We start from the raw sequence: 24,598 nt of genomic DNA, 5'->3' as shown, positions 1-24,598 counted from the left end.
TGAGTTTATACAGTTTATATATACATTCCAACTACCAATTTAAGGTAAACCAAATCCCTACCATTCACTGCACCTTTTACTCAATGTCAAGCACCTGACTCGGATTACCAAAGATGAATAACCACAAAACAGATTATTTTTAGGCTAGGAAATGTTGAATTTTTAGCAGAACATCAATGCATTATATACATGTAAAGCTTTTACATCAAAACATTTCAACTGAGTGGGAGAAATGATCTAGATTTTTTATATGCATTACAACAGATTATTGAATTTCATTTACATCATACAGCAAAACAGTTTTGCAATGAAATAATATTCAAAAAACCAAATTGCCTCAATTATTTCATTGTCAGTGTTCATGTCAACACTTTTCCCAGTATTTTTTATTCACAGTAGATTGAACCCCCCATGCATAGTTTAAAATAAAATGCAACAACAAACACTGTCATTCTTTTACGAAGCATCCCAAAACATTTTGTACATTTTGCAGTTTCAACCCTACGGTCAGAAAGTCTTAAGAGTGAGGTTCTCCTGGTTTGTCATAACAAACAAGACAATTATCTTCCTCAATAGTGTGTAATGAATTCTACTCGATGAAAAGCCTAAATGAATATACATCCTGCCATTAAAAAAAAGCTAAAACATTTACATTTCACATGCTATCAAACTTTCTATTTTCGCATTGTATTTAAAACGCAAGCACGGGTATTCAGAAACAGCCAATGACTGAACTAGCCTGGCTGCCACTAGATTCATGGGGCGGCAGGGTAGCCCAGTGGCTAGAGCATTGGACTAGTAACCAAAAGGTTTCATGTTTAAATCCCCGAGCTGACAAGGCAGTTAACCCACTGTGCCTAGGCCGTCATTGAAAATAAGAATTTGTTCTTAACAGACTTGCCTAGTTGAATAAAGGTACATTTGAAAAAAATTATGCTTGAGCCATTTCATGACAACAGTTGGCTAAAGCAGAAACATTCTAATTGATTTCTGTTCTTAATCAATAGTTTTTGGTGAATTTCATGATCACGTTTAAATCATATCTGGAGCATTGACAAAACATGATCACGATCAGGCTTTATTACGTGTCTAAATGCAGTTGCAAAACATGATCACGATCATGCTTTATTACGTGTCTAAATGCAGTTGCAAAACATGATCACGATCAGGCTTTATTACGTGTCTAAATGCAGTTGCAAAACATGATCACGATCATGCTTTATTACGTGTCTAAATGCAGTTGCAAAACATGATCACGATCATGCTTTATTACGTGTCTAAATGCAGTTGCAAAACATGATCACGATCATGCTTTATTACGTGTCTAAATGCAGTTGCAAAACATGATCACGATCAGGCTTTATTACGTGTCTAAATGCAGTTGCAAAACATGATCACAATCAGGCTTTATTACGTGTCTAAATGCAGTTGCAAAACATGATCACGATCATGTTTTGCAACTGCATTTAGACACGTAATAAAGCCTAGTAGCCGTTGTCAATGCTCCAGATATGGGGTTCTCCATCTGCATGTGTCAAGGCTCCCAGAGGGCGATTCATTTCATCGTATCACTGATCTGTCTCCCAGTTCCACATTGGCAACTTTCTCTTATTTTTTTTCTCCTCTCCTATGTCAGCTCAGCAGTAACAGAGAAAGACAACTGTGGTTGGACTCTGCCCAACAGTCACAGCCAATGAGATAGTTATGTCTACACTTCTTGTCCCTGAGGACATAGTTCAGTAGGTTGAGAGGAGGTAGGTAGGACATTTTTGGAATGGGGCGTAGCAGTGAAGCCTCAGCTGCCCAGCTTCAGAGACTCAAACCAGCTCTGTGCCTTCAGGGTGATGGAGCCTCTGTCTGCCTGGGCCCTGATCCACTGGTCACCCTGGAGTTGACCATTCATATGGCCTACAGGGAGAGCAGAATAAATGGAATCGGGTGGGTTTAGTAATAACAGTAGCAGTTGTGTACTGTACTCACTGGGTGAGTAAACATAGTAGGAGTAAGTGTAACTCATTGGTGAGTTTAGTCCCAGTAGTATTTATAGGGAGGACTGACCAGTGACAGTAGTCATGCTATCTTTGAAATCTCTCTCTGCTTGCTGAAGGACTATCTCTGGGCTGATCTCTACTGACATTCCGCACAGCTGCACTCCTGCTCTTATAGAGGAGGGGACACGCACAGACACTGCACCTGAGAGAGGGAGGAAGAAGGGGGGGGATAGAAAGCAAAAGGGAGAAAATGGTGATGGGAAGACAGTGACAGGAGAAAACTGGGTCAGAGGTGTAACATTGGAGAGAGAGTAAGAGTCAATTCAGAAGGATGACCAGATGTGGCTCATCATATTGAGCATTCTATACCCAGTACATCCACCCAGAATGTTATGTTTACCTTGCTGAGAGTGGAGTTCTGCACTGCCACGGTCGCCTACATATGCATCAATGTTTCCACTCTTTGACAACACCTTCAGGTAGCCATTGTTAGAACCATCTGGCAAAACGTGTCAAAGTTAAAAATAGAACAACGTTTAAAATCAGGTTAAAATAGCCTCAAACCAAATTTGACACAATCGGTTTTCAAATGTAGAACAGAGTATTGTCCCACTTACCTACAATTATATCTCCAGTCTCATTCCGCACTGTGGCATCGCCTGTATGACAAAGAAACTAAAACGTGAGATGCTGATGTACCCAGAGAGCTTACAGGCTAATGGTTTCCATGTCCTCTAGAAGAACAGAGTGGCTGTCTATCTCAGAGGAAATCTCCATTAATTATGGCTGACTCATCCTCTTCTCACCTCACTTTCTCTCTGTTAATTGCTCTTCCTGGTTGTTTTCTTTTCCAGAGGTTCCTCTTCTTCTTTCACTCTACCTAACCTTGATTTATCTAAGCAGTGACTCACTCAGGCCATCCACAACATAATCATCTTGTTTACACCAAGTTAGGGAAAGCATTTAAGTCTCTAGTCTAGTCTAATGGTAGTCACTAAACCAAAGCAGTATTGACCAGGAAAAACTCTGTGCCTTAGATATAGCTGATAAATAGTGCCCAGGGTTTTTGCATGACATGTCACGTGTTCAATGAAAATTCAGGGCCCTAACTAAAAGTGCTGGCCAGTATTTGGCAGTATACAGTTGAAGTCGGAATTTAACATACACTTAGGTTGGAGTCATTAAAACTTGTTTTTCAACAACTCCACACGTTTTTTTGTTAACAAACTATAGTTTTGGCAAGTTGGTTAGGACATTTACTTTGTGCATGACACAAGTAATTTTTCCCAACAATTGTTTACAGGCAGATTATTTCACTTATAATTCACTGTACAACAATTCCAGTGGGTAAGAATTCACATACACTAAGTTGACTGTGCCTTTAAACAGCTTGGAATATTCCAGAAAATTATGTCATGTCTTTAGAAGCTTCTGATAGGCTAATTGACATAATATGAGTCAATTAGAGGTGTACCTGTGGATGTATTTAAAGGCCGACCTTTCAAACTCAGTGCCTCTTCGCTTGACATCATGGGAAAATCAAAAGAAATCAGCCAAGACCACAGGAAAAATAATTGCAGACCTCCACAAGTCTGGTTCATCCTTGGGAGCAATTTCCAAACGCCTGAAGGTACCAAGTTCATCTGTACAAAAAAAATAGTACACAAGTATAAACACCATGGGACCACGCAGCCGTCATACCGCTCAGGAAGGAGACACATTCCGTCTCCTAGAGATGAACGTACTTTGGTGCGAAACGTGCAAATCAATCCCAGAACAACAGCAAAGAACCTTGTGAAGATGCTGGAAGAGACAGGTACAAAAGTATCTATATCCACAGTTAAACAATTCCTATATCGACATAACCTGAAAGGCCGCTCAGCAAGGAAGGAAAACCTCCATAAAAAAGCCGGACTGTTTGCAACTGCACATGGGGACAAAGATCATACTTTTTGGAGAAATGTCCTCTGGCCTGATGAAACAAAAATAGAACTGTTTGGTCATAATGACCATCGTTATGTTTGGAGGAAAAAGGGGGAGGCTTGCAAGCCCAAGAACACCATCCCAACCGTGAAGCACGGGGGTTGCATCATCATGTTGTGGGGGTGCTTTGCTGCAGGAGGGACTGGTGTACTTCACAAAATAGATGGCATCATGAGGCAGGAGAATGATGTGGATATATTGAAGCAACACCTCAAGACATCAGTCAGGAAGTTAAATATTGGTAGCAAATGGGTCTTCCAAATCTACAATGACCCCAAGCATACTTCCAAAGTTGTGGCAAAATGGCTAAAGGACAACAAAGTCAAGTTATTGCAGTGGCCATCACAAAGACCTGACCTCAATCCCATAGAAGATTTGTGGGCAGAACTGAAAACGTGTGCGCGAGCAAGGAGGCCTACAAACCTGACTCAGTTACACCAGCTCTGTCAGGAGGAAGGGGATAAAATTCCCCCAACTTATTGTGGGAAGCTTGTGGAAGGCTACCTGAAAGGCAATGCTACCAAATACTAATTGAGTGTAAACTTCTGACCCACTGGGAATGTGATGAAAGAGAAAAAAGCTTAAATAAATGATTCTCTCTACTATTATTCGAACATTTCATATTCTTAAAATAAAGTGGTGATCCTAACTAACCTATGACATGGAATCTTTTACAAGGATTACATTTCAGGAATTGTGAAACTGAGTTTAAAAGTATTTGGCTAAGGTGTATGGAAACGTCCGACTCCAACTGTATGTGTGAATTTAAACCGATATCACAATGACAAAGTATCCCACAAACTACTGTCATTACCATTGACTCATAAAAGCCAAAGCTCTGGGGTGACAATGTTTCAACTCTCATGAAGGCCATGTTACTATGCAATGCTAAATGTACCATCCACTATATGCGCAGCACTCCCCTCCTCACCATGTATGTGTCCCAGCTGTATCCTCCCTGAAGAGGACGATATGGAGGTGGACTCAGCGTAGATGGCTTTCAGTTTCAGAGGGCCATGTTCTGTCGACACGTTCATAGTAGTACCCTGGATCTTCTTCACATTCACCGCCTACAGACACAGACCACAGAAAGAGCTTATATCTAGTATTAACTGTAATACTCATAACATTCAACACAAATATACTTATATAAAATAAACATAATTGGGTAGGGTAGGTCTCAGAGTATAACAGCAGCTACTGTACACTGTGTCCAGATGTGCTGATGTCCACATTGCCATGGATGGTTCCCACCCCAGTGACGTTGCCCCCCTGGGACTGAACCTGCACCTGGTGACCCTGTAGAGTAGAATAGGAGATTTTTTACGATGGAAATATTTTTTGCTCTCCTCCCATTGCCCCCAAAACCCACACAAGAAAATGCATGCCCAAGCAATATCTAATCTCCCCCTAACCTTCTAGGCATAGCCACGGGAAGTAGGGGTGCTGAGGGTGAAGCACCCACTGACAAATCGAAATCAACCTTTTCACCTGTGAGTTCCAAATATCTCTAACGGTCATCCCAGCGTGAGTTGTTTTATGCATGTGATGTCCGAATGCAATCGTGCTTCTACACCTGCATTGCTTGCTGTTTGGGGTTTTAGGCTGGGTTTCTGTACAGCACTTTGAGATATCAGCTGATGTACGAAGGGCTATATAAATAAATGTAATTTTATTTTATTTGAATCACGGTTACAAAATGTGATTATTACGCAACAGGACAGTTAACCCGCGCTGCCTGCTAATTATATTTTTATCATGTTTCTACTGTATGTATATATATCTATGATAATGTATTTACTGTATTATTCACATGTTTTCAAGTACTGTGACAAATAATGCATTCCGATTATCGCATAGATTGTAATGACACCTATAATGCTAAAGGCTAGACTTGTAGCCTACATTTTCCGGTTTGCATGATTGTGTTATGCTGTCTCTACTTCTGTGAATGTCTGAACATTGCATCCAAAAAGAAACGGGTCACATTCAGAACATTTGTAAGGACTGTGTTTGTGCAAAATGTTTCTGTGAAAAAACAGTGTGGCCAGCTCAAACGCTGACTTGCATCAATTGAAACTGGATACTCTAAATACTCTAAATAAGCGTTCGAATCACACCGGTATGCTGCAATGGCAATAAATTAATAAAACCAAAAGCTTACCTTGACTTGGAAGAGTTCCAGTGTTGGATAGTCATAGCTAGCTAGCTAAAATAGCACCCCTCTATGTTTAAGTAGGCTAAACTAGCTAGCTGGATTGACTAAGTGAAAAGAAAAACACTATGAAATATAGCTAGCTCTCCCTTTTGCTTCTCCTTCATTTTTGAAGAAATTAATTTGTTCAATACTGTCTCTCTAGAGTCACCCAGAAGCGGCGCTCCTAGTGGCCAGGGACTTTAGCGCAGGCAAACTTAAATCAGTTTTACCAAATTTTTACCAGCATGTCACATGTGCAACCAGAGAAAAAACTCCTCCCGATTCCCGCTTACAAGCAAAAACTAAAGCAGGATGTACCAGGGACTCGCTCAATATCGAAGTGGTCAGATGACACAGACCCTACACTATAGGACTGTTTTGCTAGCAAAGACTGGAATAGGTTCCGGGATTCATCCAATGGCATTGAGGACTATACCACCTCAGTCATCGGCTTCATCAATCAGTGCATCAACAACGTCGTCTCCAGAGTGACAGTACGTACATATCTCAACCAGAAGCCATGGATTACAGACAGCATCCGCATCGAGCTAAAGGCTAGAGCTGCCGCTTTCAGTGAGCGGGAGACTAATCCGGACACTTATAAGAAATCCCGCTATGCCCTCAGGTAAACTATCAAACAACCAAAACGTCAATACAGGATTAAGACTGAATCCTACTACACCGGCTCCAACGCTCGTCGGATGTGGCAGAGCTTGAAAACTATTACGGACTGCAAAGGGAAACCCAGACGCAAGCTGCCCAGTGACGCGAGCCTACCAGACGAGCTAAATGCCTTTTATGCTCGCTTCGAGGCAAGCAACACTGAAGCATGCATGAGAGCACCGGCTGTTCTAGTTGACTTTGTAATAACGCAATAAAGGTTGCCAAAGTGAACAAAACCTTTAAACAGGTCAACATTCACAAAGCCACGGGGCCAAATGGATCACCAGGACGTGTACTCAAAGCATGCTCGGACCAACTGTCAAGTACTTTCACTGACATTTTCAACCTCTCCCTGACCAAGTCTGTAATACCTACGTTTCAAGCAGACCACCATAGTCCCTGTGCCCAAGGAAGCGAAGGTAACCTGCCTAAATGATTACCGCCCTGTGGCACTCATGTCGGTAGCCATTAAGTGCTTTGAAAGGCTGGTCATGGCTCACAGCAACAGCATCCTCTTGGACACCCTAGACCCACTCCAATTCGCATACTGCCCCAACAGATCCACTGATGACGCATTCTCAATCGCACTCCACACAGCCCTTTCTCACCTGGACAAAAGGAACACCTATGTGAGAATGCTGTTCATTGACTACAACTCAGCATTCAACACCATAGTGCCCATGAAGCTCATCCCTAAGCTAAGGACTCTGGGACTAAACACCTCCCTCTGCAACTGGATCCTGGACTTCCTGACGGGCCACCCCCAGGTGGTAAGAGTAGGCAACAACACGTCTGCCACACTGACCCTTAACACTGGGGCCCCTCAGGGGTGTGTACTTCTTCCCCTCCTGTATTCCCTGTTCACCCACGACTGCATGACCAAACATGACTCCAACACCATCATTAAGTTTGTTGACGACACAACTAATCACTGACAATACAGCCTATAGGGAGGTGGTCAGAGAACTGGCAGTGTGGTGCCAGGACAACAACCTCTCCCTCACTGTTAGCAAGACAAAGGAGCTGATCGTGGACTACAGGAAATGGCGGGCCGTACAGGCCCCCATTAACATTGACGGGGCTGTAGTGGAGTGGGTCAAGAGTTTCAAGTTCCTTGGTCTCCACATCACCAACGAACTATCATGGTACAAACATACCAAGACAGTCGTGAAGAGGGCAGGACAAAACATTTCCCCCCTCAGGAGACTGAAAAGATTTGGCATGGGTCCCCAGATCCTCAAAAGATTCTACAGCTGCACCATCAAGAGCATCCTGACCGGTTGCATCACCGTCGGCGCATGTGATAAATACAGTTTGATTTGAACTACTCACCACATTTTATGCACTGCAGTGCTAGCTGTAGCTTATGCTTTCAGTACTAGATTAATTCTCTGACCCTTTGATTGGGTGGACAACATGTCAGTTCATGCTGCAAGAGCTCTGATAGGTTGGAGGGTGTCCTCCAGAAGTTGTCATAATTACGGTTTAAGTCTATGGAAGGGTGACAACTATTGGCCTCCTAGGATTTGTATTGAGGTCAATGTACCTAGAGGAGGACGGAAGCTAGTTGTCCTCCGGCTCCACCATGGTGCTAACCTACAGAGTGCTGTTGAGGCTACTGTAGACCGTCATTTCAAAACAGTGTTTTAATCCATTATTTGGTGATGTGAATCTATTTAGTATATTTTTTATCTAAAAAGACTAATTTTAATGTTTCTATTTTTTATGAAATTCAGAGGAGGATGGTCCACCCCTTCCTCCACAGAGGAGGCTCCGCTGCTTTACACACTCCACTGCTTTATTACTTCAACCGATCGCTGCCCGCACCGGCCCGCCCGTCCAGCATCACCACTCTGGACTAGAGGTCGACCGATTAATCGGAATGGCCGATTAATTAGGGCCGATTTCACGTTTTCATAACAATCGGAAATCTGTATTTTTTTTTTTACACCTTTATTTAATCTTTATTTAACTTGGCAAGTCAGTTAGGAACACATTTTTATTTTCAATGACGGCCTCGAAACGGTGGGTTAACTGCCTCGTTCAGGGGCAGAACGACAGATTTTCACCTTGTCAGCTCGGGGGATCCAATCTTGCAACCTTACAGTTAACTAGTGCAACGCAATAACGACCTGCCTCCCTCTCATTGCACTCCACAAGGAGTTTACGCCTGTTACGCAAATGCAGTAAGCCAAGGTAAGTTGCTAGCTAGCAGTAAACGTATCTTATAAAAAACAAGCAATCATAATCACTAGTTAACTACACATGGTTGATGATATTACTAGATATTATCTAGCGTGTCCTGCGTTGCATATAATCTGACTGAGCATACAAGCATACAAGTATCTAAGTATCTGAATGAGTGGTGGTAGGCAGAAGCAGGCGTGTAAACATTCATTCAAACAGCACTCTCGTGCGTTTTGCCAGCAGCTCTTCATTGTGCGTCAAGCATTGCGCTGTTTATGACTTCAAGCCTATCAACTCCCGAGATGAGGCTGGTGTAACCGAAGTGAAATGGCTGGCTAGTTAGCGCGCGCTAATAGCGTTTCAAACTTCACTCGCTCTGAGCCTTGGGGTGGTTGTTTCCCTTGCTCTGCATGGGTAACGCTGCTTCGATGTGGTGGCTGTTGTCGTTGTGTTGCTGGTTCGAGCCCAGGGAGGAGCGAGGAGAGGGACGGAAGCTATACTGTTACACTGGCAATACTAAAGTGACTATAAGAACATCCAATAGTCAACAGTTAATTAAATAGAAATGGGAATAGTCCTATAATTCCTATAATAACTACAACCTAAAACTTCTTACCTGGGAATATTGAAGACTCATGTTAAAAGGAACCACCAGATTTCATATGTTCTCATGTTCTGAGCAAGGAACTGAAACGTTAGCTTTCTTACATAGCACATATTGCACTTTTACTTTCTTCTTCAACACTTTGGTTTTGCATTATTTAAACCAAATTGAACATGTTTCATTATTTACTTGAGGCTAAATTGATTTTATTGATGTATTATATTAAGTTAAAATAAGTGTTCATTCAGTATTGTTGTAATTGTCATTATTACAAATACATTAATATATATATATATATATGTGCACATTTTTTTATTTTATATTATTTAAATCGGCCGATTAATCGGTATCGGCTTTTTTGGTCCTCCAATAATCGGCATCGGCGTTGAAAAATCATAATCGGTCGACCTCTACCCTGGACAGTTCTGACTTAGAATATGTGGACAACTACAAATACCTAGGTGTCTGGTTAGACTGTAAACTCCCCTTCCAGACTCACATTAAGCATCTCCAATCCAAAATTAAATCTAGAAACGGCTTCCTATTACACAACAAAGCATCCTTCACTCATGCTGCCAATCATACCCTCGTAAAACTGACCATCCTACCGATCCTCAACGATGTAATTTACAAAATAGCCTCCAACACTCTACTCAACAAATTGGATGCAGTCTATCACAGTGCCACCTGCTTTGTCACCAAAGCACCATATACTAATATATGCCATTTAGCAGACGCTTTTATCCAAAGCGACTTACAGTCATGTGTGCATACATTCTACGTATGGGTGGTCCCGGGAATCGAACCCACTACCCTGGCGTTACAAGCGCCATGCTCTACCAACTGAGCTACAGAAGGACCATATACTAACCGCCACTGCGACCTGTATGCTCTCGTTGGCTGGCCCTCGCTTCATACTCGTTGCCAAACCCACTGGCACCAGGTAATCTACAGGTCTCTGCTAGATAAAGCCCCGCCTTATCTCAGCTCACTGGTCACCATAGCAGCACCCACCCGTAGCACGCGCTCCAGCAGGTATATCTTTAAGCACCAGCTGTCAGAGCAGCTCATATCACTGCACCTGTACATAGCCCATCTGTAAATAGCCCATCCAACTACCTCATCCCCATACTGTATTTATTTATTTAGCTCCTTTGCACCCCATTATTTTTATTTCTACTTTGCACATTCTTCCACTGCAAATCTACCATTCCCATGTTTAATTGGTATATTGTAATTACTTTGCCACCACGGCCTATTTATTGCCTTTAACCCCTTATCTTACCTCATTTGCACACATTGTATATCGACTTTTTCTAACTGTATTATTGATTGTATGTTTGTTTATTCCATGTGTAACTGTTGTTGTATGTGTCAAACTGCTTTGCTTTATCTTGGCCAGGTCACAGTTGTAAATGAGAACTTGCTCTCAACTAGCCTACCTGGTTAAATAAAGGTGAAATAAAATAAAATGAAAGCTGTGGATGTAAACGTGGTTAATATAATGTTTCGATTCAGTCTCGTGTCAGGTGAACCTTTGTGTCCTCACCTTTTGGTCTAATAATTTTCTCAATCTCCAAACTGTTTCTTTTCAATTGCTACCATGTTTATCTATATGCTTTATATATTTATTCTGTATTAACTTGCTTTGGCAATGTAAACATGTGTTTCCCATGCCAATATAGCCCTTTGAATAAGAATTGAAGGGGCTGCTGGGCCATTATAACAGATGTGGCTGTAGTTTTAGTCAAACTATAACCTTATTCATATTTCACTTGACTGTACAGACTTTAATCATATTTACCTTGACTGAGTGCAGCACACAATTCCCCCTCTCTGTCTGCACCCTGCAGGTATCACACTCCATCTTCTGGACATGCACGTTGCCCTCTCCTTGAGTGGTGATATAAAGGTCTGACACACACACACACACACACACACACACACACGTGATTTCACTCACCGTTTTGCTGTCATATCTAACTAATCACTGGTTTTATAAGAGGGAGAGGAAGTGCTTGGCTTGGGGTCATCATATCAATAATTAATCATGAGCATCAGCTGACAGTCTGATCCTAGTACAGTTAGTACACCTAGAGCCATTATCTTAATGGACTTATTTAATTCATGATGCAGACAGTGGCTCTAAACTCGTGATTCAACTTCACAAACCAAAACACTCACCGCTTTTGATGGGAGCGGTCAGCTCCACTGACACGTTGCTGTTTTTGACCTCGGACAAGATGGACAGTTCCCTGTTTTGGTCATCATAGTGCACCTGGAAGTTGTCTAGCTGGACGGCTTGATCTGCGCTGGTGCCATGAATGGTGATGAAGGCCCGGTTCGCCTCGGGGAAAGCGTGCGGGTCCAGAGGTCGTACGGAGATGTTACATTGGAGCTGAACCCGTACTTTGCTGAAGGGGTTAACAACAAGAGTCCACTGCTTCAAGGGTTTGCTCGCCTCGTTCTTGGTTGAAGAGGGGGGAGAGGTCGAGAACGCCTTCAGCATCAACAAGGAAGAGTCTTGGAGGTTATTTGGACACGCTGCCAGAGACCTCCAGCGTAGAAGTCCGAGACGTATACGTTGGTTCGCGTAACAACCAAACATCACGGTCACAGATCATAAACAGTCTTGAAAAGACTTAAACATTTGCACCAGGGCTCCTTTATTGCGGCGCGGAACTCCGGTGCGTTACGCTCCACGTCCTACGGGAAGACAATACTTTTGGCCAAAGGATGATGAAACAAGTTCGAACTCCTTAGGTGATATTCTAACCAAATACAGGTTTAGAACCACTGTGTTTTTGCCCTGTCCAAAAATAAAACAGCCTCTCGTCACTCACTATCAGCGTCTAAGTACTTCCGGGTGAGGGAATATTTGAAAATGTCTAAATAAAAGTCCCCCACGTAATAGTAGAAAACTGTAATTAACCTGCATGTATCATAACATATGAAATATAATTGTCTAAACATTAAACAATGATTCATATTTGCTCATATTTAAGTGACATTTACATTTCCCCCCAAAGATAAATAAATGCCCCCAATGCAATACACTGTAGGCCTATAAATTACACATTGGCTTGTAGAGAAAAAAGTATTCTATGTACCACTGTAAAAGGAGGGTTGGGAAAACTCTGTCGAGTCTGTAGCACAGGTGGTTGGTGGAACCTTAATTGGGGAGGACGGGCTCGTGGTAATGGTTGGAGCAGAATCGGTGGTTTCTATGTGTTTGATGCCATTCCATAAGCTCCGATCCAGACATTATTATGAGTCGTCCTCCCCTCAATAGCCTCCACTGGTGTAAAATCTATATATGGTCTTATTTCATGGGGACTCTGGTCTAAATACCCAGCAACACTTTATACTCCACCCCAATGCAATAATACACTGTAGGTCTATAAAATGATTTTTTTGCCTACCCTGTTTGCTTCCAGTGTGAAATAAAATGCCATTCCATACTAGACTTTCATGAACTCATGCCTTGCCCTAATGGAGGTGCCAAATACTAATTATTAGCAGGTGATTAGTTACTTCAAAGACACAATGTAGGACAGACATACTAACCTAGATTAAGGATGAGCCAGTCGCGCCTTCTACACATTTTAGTCATTTAGCAGATGCTCTTATCCAGAACCACTTACAGTAGTAGTGAGAGCATACATTTTCGTACTGGTCCCCCATGGAAAGCAAGCCCACAACCCTGGCATTGCAAGCACCATGCTCTATTAACTGAGCCACACGGGACTACACATTAAAATCAACACAAGGCCAGCCTTGACCTGTGCCAAAAAATGTATCTTGGCCCGACGTGTAAAATATTTTTGAGGCCATATCCTAGTAAAATCATATTGCTATACTTTTATATTATCCCAAATATTCATTGCCTTCCAACGATTCTGTTAAATCCCACATTAGTCTCAATACAGTGTTTTGGTTGTTATTGGTACATTTTTTGTCACTATTACTGTTTGTGTATGGGGGTCTATGTGTTGTTAATTTAATAGGTCTACATGAGTTGGAGTCAAATTGAAGTCAATAAATTCTGGAAGTAATTGTAAATTAGAAAATTGAGAGAAAAAATAGCTTCTTGACTTAAATAGCTTTCCTTATCAGCTTATTTAGAATAAAATTAAAATAAACAACCTTCAGTTCAAATTGACCCCAACCCTGAGGCCTAAATCCAGCACTCAAATGAGATGAGGATCGCACTGCACTCAATGCTTCACAGATCCATAGGCTATCCAATTCATATTCATTTACAGTTGAACTCCATGTTCAAGTAGGTATAGTTATCAATAGTGTGTTTCTTTGTTGTTATTGTTAGTCATTAAAAATGTATGGGCCTCTTGTGTTTTCTTGTGAGACATTAGTATCTGTGCATTAGACACCAATCAAAACCCTTTAAGAAAGGGCTGTTGGACACACTTTTCAAAAACGTTCTCCCTGTAAAACAAACTTGGTCTGACCTTTGACAGGAAATGTACAGAGGTTTTCTGCATCATACAAGTCAAAACCAAGACAGAATAAGTAGAGCAATTAGTGAGGTAATGTTCAAAATCATAGTTTTATTTCTTGATGATACAAAACATAGAATTGACGAGTGCATGGTCAAAATCTATACTCTGCATAAAGCTATCCAGAGAAACATATGTGAGAAAACCTAACTTGGAAATCCCAAAAGGCAACGCATACTTCCGAACCCGAGGAAAGCTGTGAGAAAAGGGGGAAAAAAATCACCAAAGCATCTCTGTAGGTCTTTTCAAATGATTCCAGCTATAAGTTCTGAATCATTCAGTCTTAATGAACAAGATTGGGATGAACAATGATCAGAATTTACTGTGTAATGTGCCAAATCTGGTCAATAGGTTGACATTTCAGCAGGATTTATTGAATGATACAAAGATAAAAATATGTAGATTTGCAAACAGGGCCTCAAACTGTTAGTTCAACTCATCCTTGCATCATTGTTATATCTCCGGATAGTGAATTCTACCTTCAAACATTTTGACCCACAATCCATGACAAAATGTTCAGATATTAAAGAAGAACTTTGCTGCTCTCTTGTTGCCTGCAGTTCAGAGGCCTGGACACATCTAGATTTGACATATCAATTACTCCTGGTTAAAATAGTTGTGCATTTTAACAGTGATCAGTGCTATGCATACTGATAGCTGTGAAACTTGCAAAAACAGCATCTCACACAATGAGAATTACTTCAGCTACATTTTTCAGGTTAGTCTAAATACAGACACATCATTGCTAGATATTATATTCAGACAATTAATCACTAAAGGGGGTGCACACACAAAATGCAGTCAATGTGATGGTGTATTGATTAGACAGAGTGTTTGGACCACCACACCAGATATTCTTGTTATGTCTGTGCCCCGTGTAGCAGAAAATGGTAGAAAAAGACTAACGTCTACTCCCGCTCCACCACTTGACGTCGCTGGTCTACTAACCGCCGGTCCTGGCAACCCATCACTGCGTACACCTGGCAACCCTCATTATGCACACCTGTGCCTCATCATTTGGCACACCTGGACCTTATCACTTCCCTGATTACTCCCCCTAATATATATATAGCACACCATTGTCATTTCCCATCAGGTGTTATTGTCTCTGTTTATGTTCTCATGTTTAGACGCTGTGCTTGGTTGTGTATCATTATGGAGAATTTTATAAAAATGAACACAACTGCTTCCTAACACCCTGCATCTTCATTACAGAATAACACCTCACCTCATGGAAGCAGCAGTTGATCAAGGCATCTCCCAGATGGTCAGCGAACAGGAAGACTTACTTCGCCAACAACACGACCAGCTGGCTCAACTGGTGACGGCTATCATCGTTGCCCAAGAGGCTGGGATACTGTTGAGCCAGTATCCCAGCCCATCCAGCAGTCTGTCCAGGTCATCTCTGTTCAGGGGGGTCTTCGATCATCCACCAGAGATGGAGGTGAGTGCTTACTCCACCTACGGCAGGAAGGCCAGACCTCTGCGGATTACACCCTCATCTTCAGGACAGTGGCAGCATCCAGCAGATGGACTGAGCCGGCACTCCGCACCCTATTCCAAAGAGGGTTGCGCGAGGAAATCCAGACGGTGTTGGCGTGCTGAGATCTCTCCTTGGACGCACTTATCGTGATGGCCATCCATCTAGATAACCTTCTGCGGGAGCGTAGGTACCACCACCTCTCTCCCTCCTTCATTGACCAGTCTGAGCCTGAACCCATGGAAGTAGGGGCCCCTCGCCTACCTGTGGCTGAGCGACAGTCGGAGACAGCTTGGGATCTGTCTCTATTGCGGACAGCAGGGGCACCAGCTTCAGCAGTGTCTGATATGTCCCAACCCGGGGTCCACAAGAGTAGAGGGACGGTCCCATGATCATCCGTCTCCTGGGTTTGGCGTGAGCATTCCACCATCCTAACTTTCCGCCAAACCCTTTCTAGAATCCATATCACTAGCCGGCTGTCGCTCAAATGTTGTCTACTGCTCTAGTGGGCCGCGGGGAATTTCATTGAACAGGCCCTTGCAGCCTCACTGAACATCCCCTCATATCTGCTCTCAATTTCCGGTTCAAGCGTTGGCTGGACAACCACTGGGATCATGTAATGTCACCCGCACCACTCACCCTCACTGTGGGACCTATGCACCAGGATAGCCTTCCCTTCCTCATCACACCCATGCAGTCATCCTCAGCCTCCCGTGGCTTCAACTTCATAACCCCACCATCTCCTGATCGAGGATGAGAATCACCGCCTGGGCACCAGGATGCCGGAGGACCTGCTTTCCCTCACCTTGTGGTTCGACTTCTGAGAGCCGGGTAGCGCCCACCAGTCTATCCCGCCTTTACTGTTGGCCCCGTGTTTTGGGACGTGGATGTGGACATCCGCAAGGCTCTGGAGAGGGAAACCTCTACCTGCCCTCCTGAAAGCATCTACATCCCCCTCGGAGGTAAGGAATAGGCTATTGACTTGGGCGCACACATCCCATACTGGACACCCAGGTATCACTCACACTATTCACTCCATCTCTGAGTAATACTGGTGGCCCACCTTGGCGCAGGACACGGCCCACTAGATAAACTAAAGTTCCGTATGTGCCCAGACAAAATCCCCCCGGCATGCTCTAGCAGGGAAGCTCCCTTCCCGTGCCTCAGCATCCCTGATCTCATCTGTCCATTGACTTTGTTACTGATCTCCCCTCTGATGGTTTCACCAACATTCTGGTGGTTGTAGACAGATTTTCTCAATCATGACTGTTTATTTCTCTCTCTGGTCTCCCTACCGCTCTCCAGGTCGCTAAGGCACTGTTCCAGCAGGTCTTCCGACACTGGCCTTCCGGAGGACATTGTCTCCGACCGTGGCCCCCAATTCATGTCACAGGGATGTAGGGCTTTCATGGAGAAACTGGGGGTCACAGTCAGCCTCACTTCCAGATACCGGCCTCAGTCCAACGAGCAGGTGGCGAGGACGAATCAGGAGCTGGGGAGGGTCCTGAGGAGTCACTGCCAGGACCGGAAGGGGGAGTGGGCCCGACTGCTTCCCTGGGTGGAATACGCCCAGAATTCATTACATCACTCCTCCACCGGGCTTACTCCCTTCCAGTGTGTCCTGGGTTATCAGCCAGCCCTGGCTCTGTTGACTCTGAGCCAGACTGGACCTACTCACTGTCACAGTCATACTCTGGACCTAGTTTTGTCCACTGGAATAAATGTTGTGGATCTTAATGTTTTTTTCTCATAATACTGGACTATCGGACCACCGTGTTATTACGTTTGCAATTGAAACAAATAATCTGCTCAGACCATAACCAAGGAGCATCAAAAGTCGTGCTATAAATTCCCTGACAACACAAAGATTCCTTGATGCCCTTCCAGACTCCCTCCACCTACCCAAGGACGTCAGAGCACAAAAATCAGTTAACCGCCTAACTGAGGAACTCAATTTAACCTTGCACAATACCCTAGATGCAGTTGCACCCCTAAAAACTAAAAACATTTCTAATAAGAAACTAGATCCCTGGTATACAGAAAATACCCGAGCTCTGAAGCAAGCTTCCAGAAAATTGGAACGGAAATGGCGCCACACAAAACTGGAAGTCTTCCGACTAGCTTGGAAAGACGGTACCGTGCAGTATTGAAGAGCCCTTACTGCTGCTCGATCATCCTATTTTTCCAACTTAATTGAGGAAAACAAGAACAATCCTAAATTTATTTTTGATACTGTTGCAAAGCTAACTAAAAAGCAGCATTCCCCAAGTGAGGATGGCTTTCACTTCAGCAATAATAAATTCATGAACTTCTTTGAGGAAAAGATCATGATCATTAGAAAGCAAATTACGGACTCCTCTTTAAATCTGCGTATTCCTTCAAAGCTCAGTTGTATATTATATGTAAAAATATATTTTTATTTGTTTAACACTTTTCTGGTTATATATGATTGCATATGTGTTATTTCATTGTTTTGATGTCTTCACTATTATTCTACAACGTAGAAAATAGTAAAAATAAAGAAACCCTTGAATGAGTAGGTGTGTCCAAACTTCTATTTCTAATATAGTCACATTTTCAGACAAACTAATTTGTGAAATGGTATACATATCATGAAAAGCTTTGGCATGTAAACTGCACTGAGACATCAAAGTTGTCAGTGGGCTGTAGTTTAGAATTACTCAGCAAATTGCTGCACAAAGACACATTTTGTCATGTTGCATATGACTGGATAAGTAGAGTAAAGGTTCTTCGCTTTGGTCTCAAAAAGTAATTCACTAATTCACTGTCTAATGCAAGGAATGTGAATATCTCTCAACGTAAAGACATTCCTAAGCCAACTCAGAACTGTCTTCACTAACCGCTGAGGATTTTGATTCAATAAGCAATGGAAAATGGTTCAGTGATAAGAATTTATGTGTTGCTTGATCTTGTAAACTCTTATTTGGAGGATCACTTTGAGTTGATGTGCCCCACTTATTTTGTTAGCCAACAATTACAGAATCTCTGTTCTGAGAGGATAGATGTTCTGCCTAAGGTACCTAGAATAGCATGCAATTGGCAATGTTTGAGGCAGAGGTCCAGTGTCTGTTCATTTGCCCATCTTTAATATTTTATTTTTATTGGCCAGTCTGAGATATGGTTTTTCTTTGCGACTCTGCCTAGAAGGCCAGCATCCCGGAGTTGCCTCTGTTGACGTTGAGACTGGTGTTTTGCGTGTACTATTTAATGAAGCTGCCAGTTGAGGACTTGTGAGGCGTCTGTTTCTCAAACTAGACAATCTAATGTACTTGTCCTCTTGCTCAGTTGTGCACTGGGGCCTCCCACTCTTTCTATTCTGGTTAGAACCAGTTTGCGCTGTTCTGTGAAGGGAGTAGTACACAGCGTTGTACGTGATCTTCAGTTTCTTGGCAATTTCCCACATGGAATAGCCTTCATTTCTCAGAACAAGAATAAATTGACGAGTTTCTGTTTAATTTATTATGGATAAATGAATAAACAATATCCACATTTTAAATATAATTGTATCTAGGTAAACTTATACTCTGTATAAGTAATAGACAATATGAGTTCATAAGAAGAAATTGTGTGACAGGACAAGGAGTAATAAAAGTTAATGAACACCATTCCAACTAAGCCGGAACAAATGGGTTGTGGACTGTGTAAACACATAAGGTCGTTAGCTTATGGTTGACCCAACTGAAACTTAGCTCTGGGGTTTTTAGATAAGGCAGTGAGTGCATTCCTAGGGTTTCTGTTAATTAAAACTGTCAGTTCAGTGGTGATCGATAATGTTGAGGGGTCAAAAGTTATCTGGGAGTGTGTTAGTAAGTTAGAATGAACTTTTCACCTTACTTTGTCCCGGTCGAGAGGAGGGTGTTCGGTTAAGGCAGTGAAATGAAGTCATGATCTGTATATAAACTGATGCATGTGTTTGAGTGGTAGCGCGCTCCGAGAATAAATTCTATGACCTATTATTTAATGACTGGTCTGCGTCTATTTTATGCAAACAAGAAATCTTACAAATTCTCATGAAATAGATTAAGGGCTTTCAATTGATGAAAGCACATTGTCATAATTAAATTATACTAACAGTTTCAGAAGAGAGTGCTTTGTTTCTAGCCATTTTGAGCCTGTAATCGAACCCACAAATGTTGATGCTCCAGAGACTCAACTAGTCTAAAGGCCAACTTTATTGCTTCTTTAATCAGCACTACAGTTTTCAGCTGTGCTAACATAATTGCAAAAGGGTTTTCTAATGATCAATAAGCCTTTTAAAATGCTAAACTTGGATTAGCTAACATAATGTGCCATTGGAACACAGGAGTGACAGTTGCTGATAATGGGCCTCTGTACGCCTATGTAGATATTCCATTAAAACATCTGCCAATTCCAGCAACAATTGTCATTTACAACATTAAACATGTCTACACTGTATTTCAGATCAATATAATGTTATTTTAATGGGAAACAATTCACTTTTCTTTAAAAAAAGGACATTCCTAAGTGACCCCAAACCTTTGAACGGTAGTGTACATTACCCAACAAAATTGACAGAAAATCTATCCCTTCCATATCTATCCAATATGTGATCAACATAGACATCCTCTAGAATCATTCACGCACAATTGCAACATAGGTGTACTGCCTGTAATCAAATGTAAGAAATTTGATGAAACAAATGAATGAAAATAAAACATAACGTTTAGCATGCATTCATTTACATCAAGACTGTGTTGAGCATTTGGCCATAAATTCTCATCCATATCGCAGTGAATGTCATTGTTCATGCACCGTGGGAAAAACCTTCTGGTATAGCGAATCCAAGCCTGACATTGGTCTGCATTAATATCGTTGCATGTCTCATCCATGGCCAGAAGAAGGGCGGCATGCTCATGGGGATGTCGATCGTACACCTTCCACCTCCATACTAAAACAAAATACTCAATAGGTTTGAGGAAAGGAGAGTATGTGGGCTGGTATAGGGTCATGAATCAGGGATGGGCCCAACAACCTGAACCAATTCAGCATGGTGTAACCTGACATTGTCGAGCACAATGACATAGGTGACCCCTTCACCTTGCCTGCCTGCTCAATTTTATTGAGAAACACAATGAGGTGTGCAGCATTGTATGGTCCAAGTAATGGCCTACCACACCATCTTCAGAGAAGGCTGCGCGCATAGAGATGTTTCCCCCACGTTTTACAGGCACTTGGACAGTCGCCTGTTGGCCGATGAGGATCCTCCCAAGGTGCCGAGTTTTGGCCAGGTTGAAGCCCACTTCATCAACAAAGATATACTTGTGATGGTTCACAGCAGCATCAAGCACCATCATCCTCTACATTTTTGGGGGAGTTAGTTATTTTTACAGTATAGTTCCAATATGATATTGTGAAGTAGCATGTGCATCAAATAATAACAATAATACAGTGTATAGTGCTGTACCTGAACATACTTGACCCACAGTTGTTTTACCCGATTGTTAATTCTTTCAAAAGGCAACAGGTAAATGTATTTCATGATGGAACACACATTGGCAAAGGTGACATCGTTCTCCTCAATAGCCTACTTTATTTTGGACAGCCATATGTCATTCCTGGCCCTCACCATTTCCACCACTGTCCAGTCCTGCTGGTCGGTCAGCACACGGCCACCACCATGTGTTCTCCTGTCAATTCTGAGGGTAGTATAGAGTATACTGTAACATGTTTAGTGAATTTACATGCATTACAATATGTAATTTAGTGTAAATGTAATGATAATGCATAATGTATATCCTGCAGACTTACCAGTTTTCTTTGCGAAATGTTCTCATGATCGAATTGACAGTTGATCTTTTCAGATTGGTGTGAACTAATCTGTCAGCCTCTTACCACATGGTCAACGACGATGTCCCGGACTTCATTAGATACAGCCTGCCGTCTGCCCAGTGGTGGAAAAAGTAATAAATTGTCATACTTGAGTAAAAGTAAAGATACCTTTTCGAAAATGACTCAAAAGTCACCCAGTATAATACTTCTTCAGTAAAAGTTTAAAATTATTTGGTTAAGTATCAAAAGTATCAAAAGTAAATTGAATGGCGGCCTGGTCTGGCGCAATGGTCTGGTGCTGTGCCACCAGAGACTCTGGGTTCGAGCCCAGGCTCTGTTGCAGCCGGCCGCGACCTTGAGATCCATGGGGCGATGCACAATTGGCCTAGCGTCATCCGGGTTGGGGAGGGTTTGGCCAGTAGGGATATCCTTGTCTCATCGCGCACTAGCGACTCCTGTGGTGGGCTGGGTGCAGTGCACACTGACCAGATCGCTAGGTGTACGGTGTTTCCTCCGACACATTGGTGTGTCTGGCTTCCGGGTTGGATGCGCGCTATGTTAAGAAGCAGTGCGGCTTGGTTGGGCTGTGTTTCAGAGGACGCATGGCTCTTGACCTTTGTCTCTCCCGATCCCGTACGGGAGTTGTAGCGATGAGACAAGACAGTAACTACTAACAATTGGATACCACGAAAAAGGGGGTAAAAAGGAAATGGAATTGCTAAAATATACTTAAGTATCAAAAGTAAAAGTATAAACCATTTCAAATTCCTTCTATTAAGCAATCCAGATGACACAATTGTATATATTTTTTTATTTTTAATGACGAATAGCCAGGGGCACACTCCAACACTCAGACATAATTTATAAACAAAGCATATGTGTTTAGTGAGTCTGCCAGATCAGAGGCAGTAGGGATGACCTGGGTAGTTGTCTTGATAAGTTTGTGAATTGGTGTCACGTTCTGACCTTAGTTCCTTTGTTATGTCTTTGTTTTAGTATGGTCAGGGTGTGAGTTGGGTGGGTTGTCTATGTTCCGTTGTCTATGTTGTGTTTTGCGTTTGGCCTGGTATGGTTCTCAATCAGAGGCAGGTGTTTTTTCACGTTGTCTTTTATTGTTTTGTTCAGTGTTCTTATTAAAAACCAAGATGAACACTTACCACGCTGCGTATTGGTCCGATCCTTGCTACTCCTCCTCAGAAGAGGAAAGCCGTGACAGAAACACCCACCACCAAAGGACCAATCAGCATGGTAACGGGCAGCAGTAGCGATCTCAGGACTCCTGGTCATGGGAGGAGATTCTGGACGGCAAGGGACCCTGAGCACAGGCTGGATAATATCGCTGCCCCAAGGCTGAGCTGGAGGCAGCGAAAGCCGAGAGGCGGTGGTATGAGGAGGCAGCACGGCTGGGAGCCCGAGAGGCAGCCCCAAACATTTATTGGGGGGGCGGACACGGGGAGTGTGGCAAAGTCAGGTAGGAGACCTGTGCCAACTCCCCGTGCTTACCGTGGAGAGAGAGGGACCGGGCGGGCCCCGTGTTATGCTGTGAGGTGCACGGTGTCCCCGGTGCGCAGGCATAGCCCGGTGCGGTACATAGCAGCGCCTCGAATCGGCCGGGCTAGGTTGGGCATCGAGCCAGGTGCCATGAAGCCGGCTTAGCGCATCTGGTCTCCAGTGCGTCTCCTCAGGCCGGGGTACATGGCACGAGCCCTACGCATGGTGTCCCCGGTTCGCCAGCACAGCCCAGTGCGGGCTATTCCACCTCGCTGCACTGGCCTGGCTACGGGGAGCATTCAGCCAGGTAGGGTTGGACAGGCTTGGTGCTCGAGACCTCCAGTGCGCCTTCACGGTCCGGTCTATCCGGTGCCACCTCCAAGCACCAGCCCTCCGGTGGCAGCCCCATGCAAAATGGCTGTCTATTAGTCTCCTCCCTACAGGTGCTCCCGCCTGTCCAGCGCTGCCAGAGTCTTCCTCCTGCCCAGCGCTGTCAGAGTCTCCCATCTGTCCTGAGCTGCCGGAGTCTCCCGTCTGTCCTGAGCTGCCGGAGTCGCCCGTCTGTCCTGAGCTGCGGGAGTCGCCCGTCTGTCCTGAGCTGCTGGTGTCGCCCGTCTGTCCTGAGCTGCCGGAGTCGCCCGTCTGTCCTGAGCTGCCGGAGTCGCCCGTCTGTCCTGAGCTGCCGGAGTCGCCCCTCTGTCCTGAGCTGCCGGAGTCGCCCGTCTGTCCTGAGCTGCCGGAGTCGCCCGTCTGTCCTGAGCTGCGGGAGTCGCCCGTCAGTCCTTTTCCCACTTGTGTTTCGTGGGTGTTTATTTTCCGTGTCAGTGTTTGTTTCCACCCTCAGACTGTTAAACAGTCATCACTAACATAGAAAGGCTGCTGCCAACATACAGACTCAAATCATTGGCCATTTAATAAATGGATTTAATAAAGGTATCACTACTCACTTTAAATAATGCCATTTTAATAATATTTACATATCATACATTACTCATCTCATATGTATATATTGTATTTTATACAAGATGCAATATATCTATTGCATCTTGCCTATGTCGCACGGCCATCGCGCATCCATACATTTATATGTACATATTATTTTTCCATCCCCTTACATTGTGTGTATAAGGCAGTCGTTGTGAATTTGTTAGATTACTTGTTAGATATTACTGCACTGTCGGAACTAGAAGCACAAGCATTTCGCTACACTCGCATTAACATCTGCTAACCGTGTGTATGTGACCAAAAACATTTGATTTGATCGGAGTAACCGGATGGTCCTACTTAAATTCGCTTTTGAAGATACTTTACTTAGGACAGTTTATCAGCTGTACCAGTGATTGTCTGGGAGCTGAGTTTATCATGTCCACCTCGTGTTGAGATTCAAAGTTCAGCTTCACACTTTTCTGGTCTCGTGTTTTTTTCTTAACCCATCGATAATAGAGTTTGGTCGAAAAAGGTGGTTCCGGCAGGCTGGCACGCTCTCTGACCTCACTCCGGGCGGTAAAAAGACTCATAATTTTTCATATTACATGCACAACGCAGAGTATGGAAACTTTATATACTGTACTTTACAAATTACAGTATTTCTTTTAGAACATTTTTTATGACATCACAAAATAACAAACAAAATGACAGTGTTCTATAGATCGCCTCTGACCATTCCCCACATTC

At 43.2% G+C, this 24,598-nt stretch overlaps 1 protein-coding gene across 1 annotated transcript; it reads right to left on the bottom strand.

Moving 5' to 3' along the window:
• fam185a (family with sequence similarity 185 member A) lies at positions 1 to 12,744 on the bottom strand. The gene is made up of 8 exons (XM_035756188.2): positions 11,810 to 12,744; positions 11,430 to 11,539; positions 5,181 to 5,273; positions 4,906 to 5,044; positions 2,609 to 2,650; positions 2,392 to 2,490; positions 2,059 to 2,193; positions 1 to 1,908 (listed from the first exon to the last, which is right to left on the bottom strand). The coding sequence occupies exons 1-8, from the start codon at positions 12,231 to 12,233 to the stop codon at positions 1,796 to 1,798; spliced, it is 1,155 nt and encodes a 384-aa protein (XP_035612081.1). The 5' UTR covers positions 12,234 to 12,744; the 3' UTR covers positions 1 to 1,795.
• Positions 12,745 to 24,598: the final 11,854 nt, after the last annotated feature.

The sequence above is a fragment of the Oncorhynchus keta genome, chromosome 22 (genome assembly GCF_023373465.1).
Source record: "Oncorhynchus keta strain PuntledgeMale-10-30-2019 chromosome 22, Oket_V2, whole genome shotgun sequence".
Lineage (NCBI taxonomy): Eukaryota > Metazoa > Chordata > Actinopteri > Salmoniformes > Salmonidae > Oncorhynchus > Oncorhynchus keta.
The sequence above is the reverse complement of the archived record's forward strand: the minus strand, read 5'-3'. Positions and strand labels throughout refer to the sequence as shown.

Coding starts and splice junctions, on each gene's coding strand:
- fam185a (XM_035756188.2), bottom strand. CDS start 12,233: ATGTTTGGTTGTTACGCGAACCAACGTATACGTCTCGGACTTCTACGC. Junction 11,540..11,809: donor GACCGCTCCCATCAAAAGCG/GTGAGTGTTTTG, acceptor TGTGTGTGTCAG/ACCTTTATATCACCACTCAA. Junction 5,274..11,429: donor GTGTGCTGCACTCAGTCAAG/GTAAATATGATT, acceptor TCTACTCTACAG/GGTCACCAGGTGCAGGTTCA.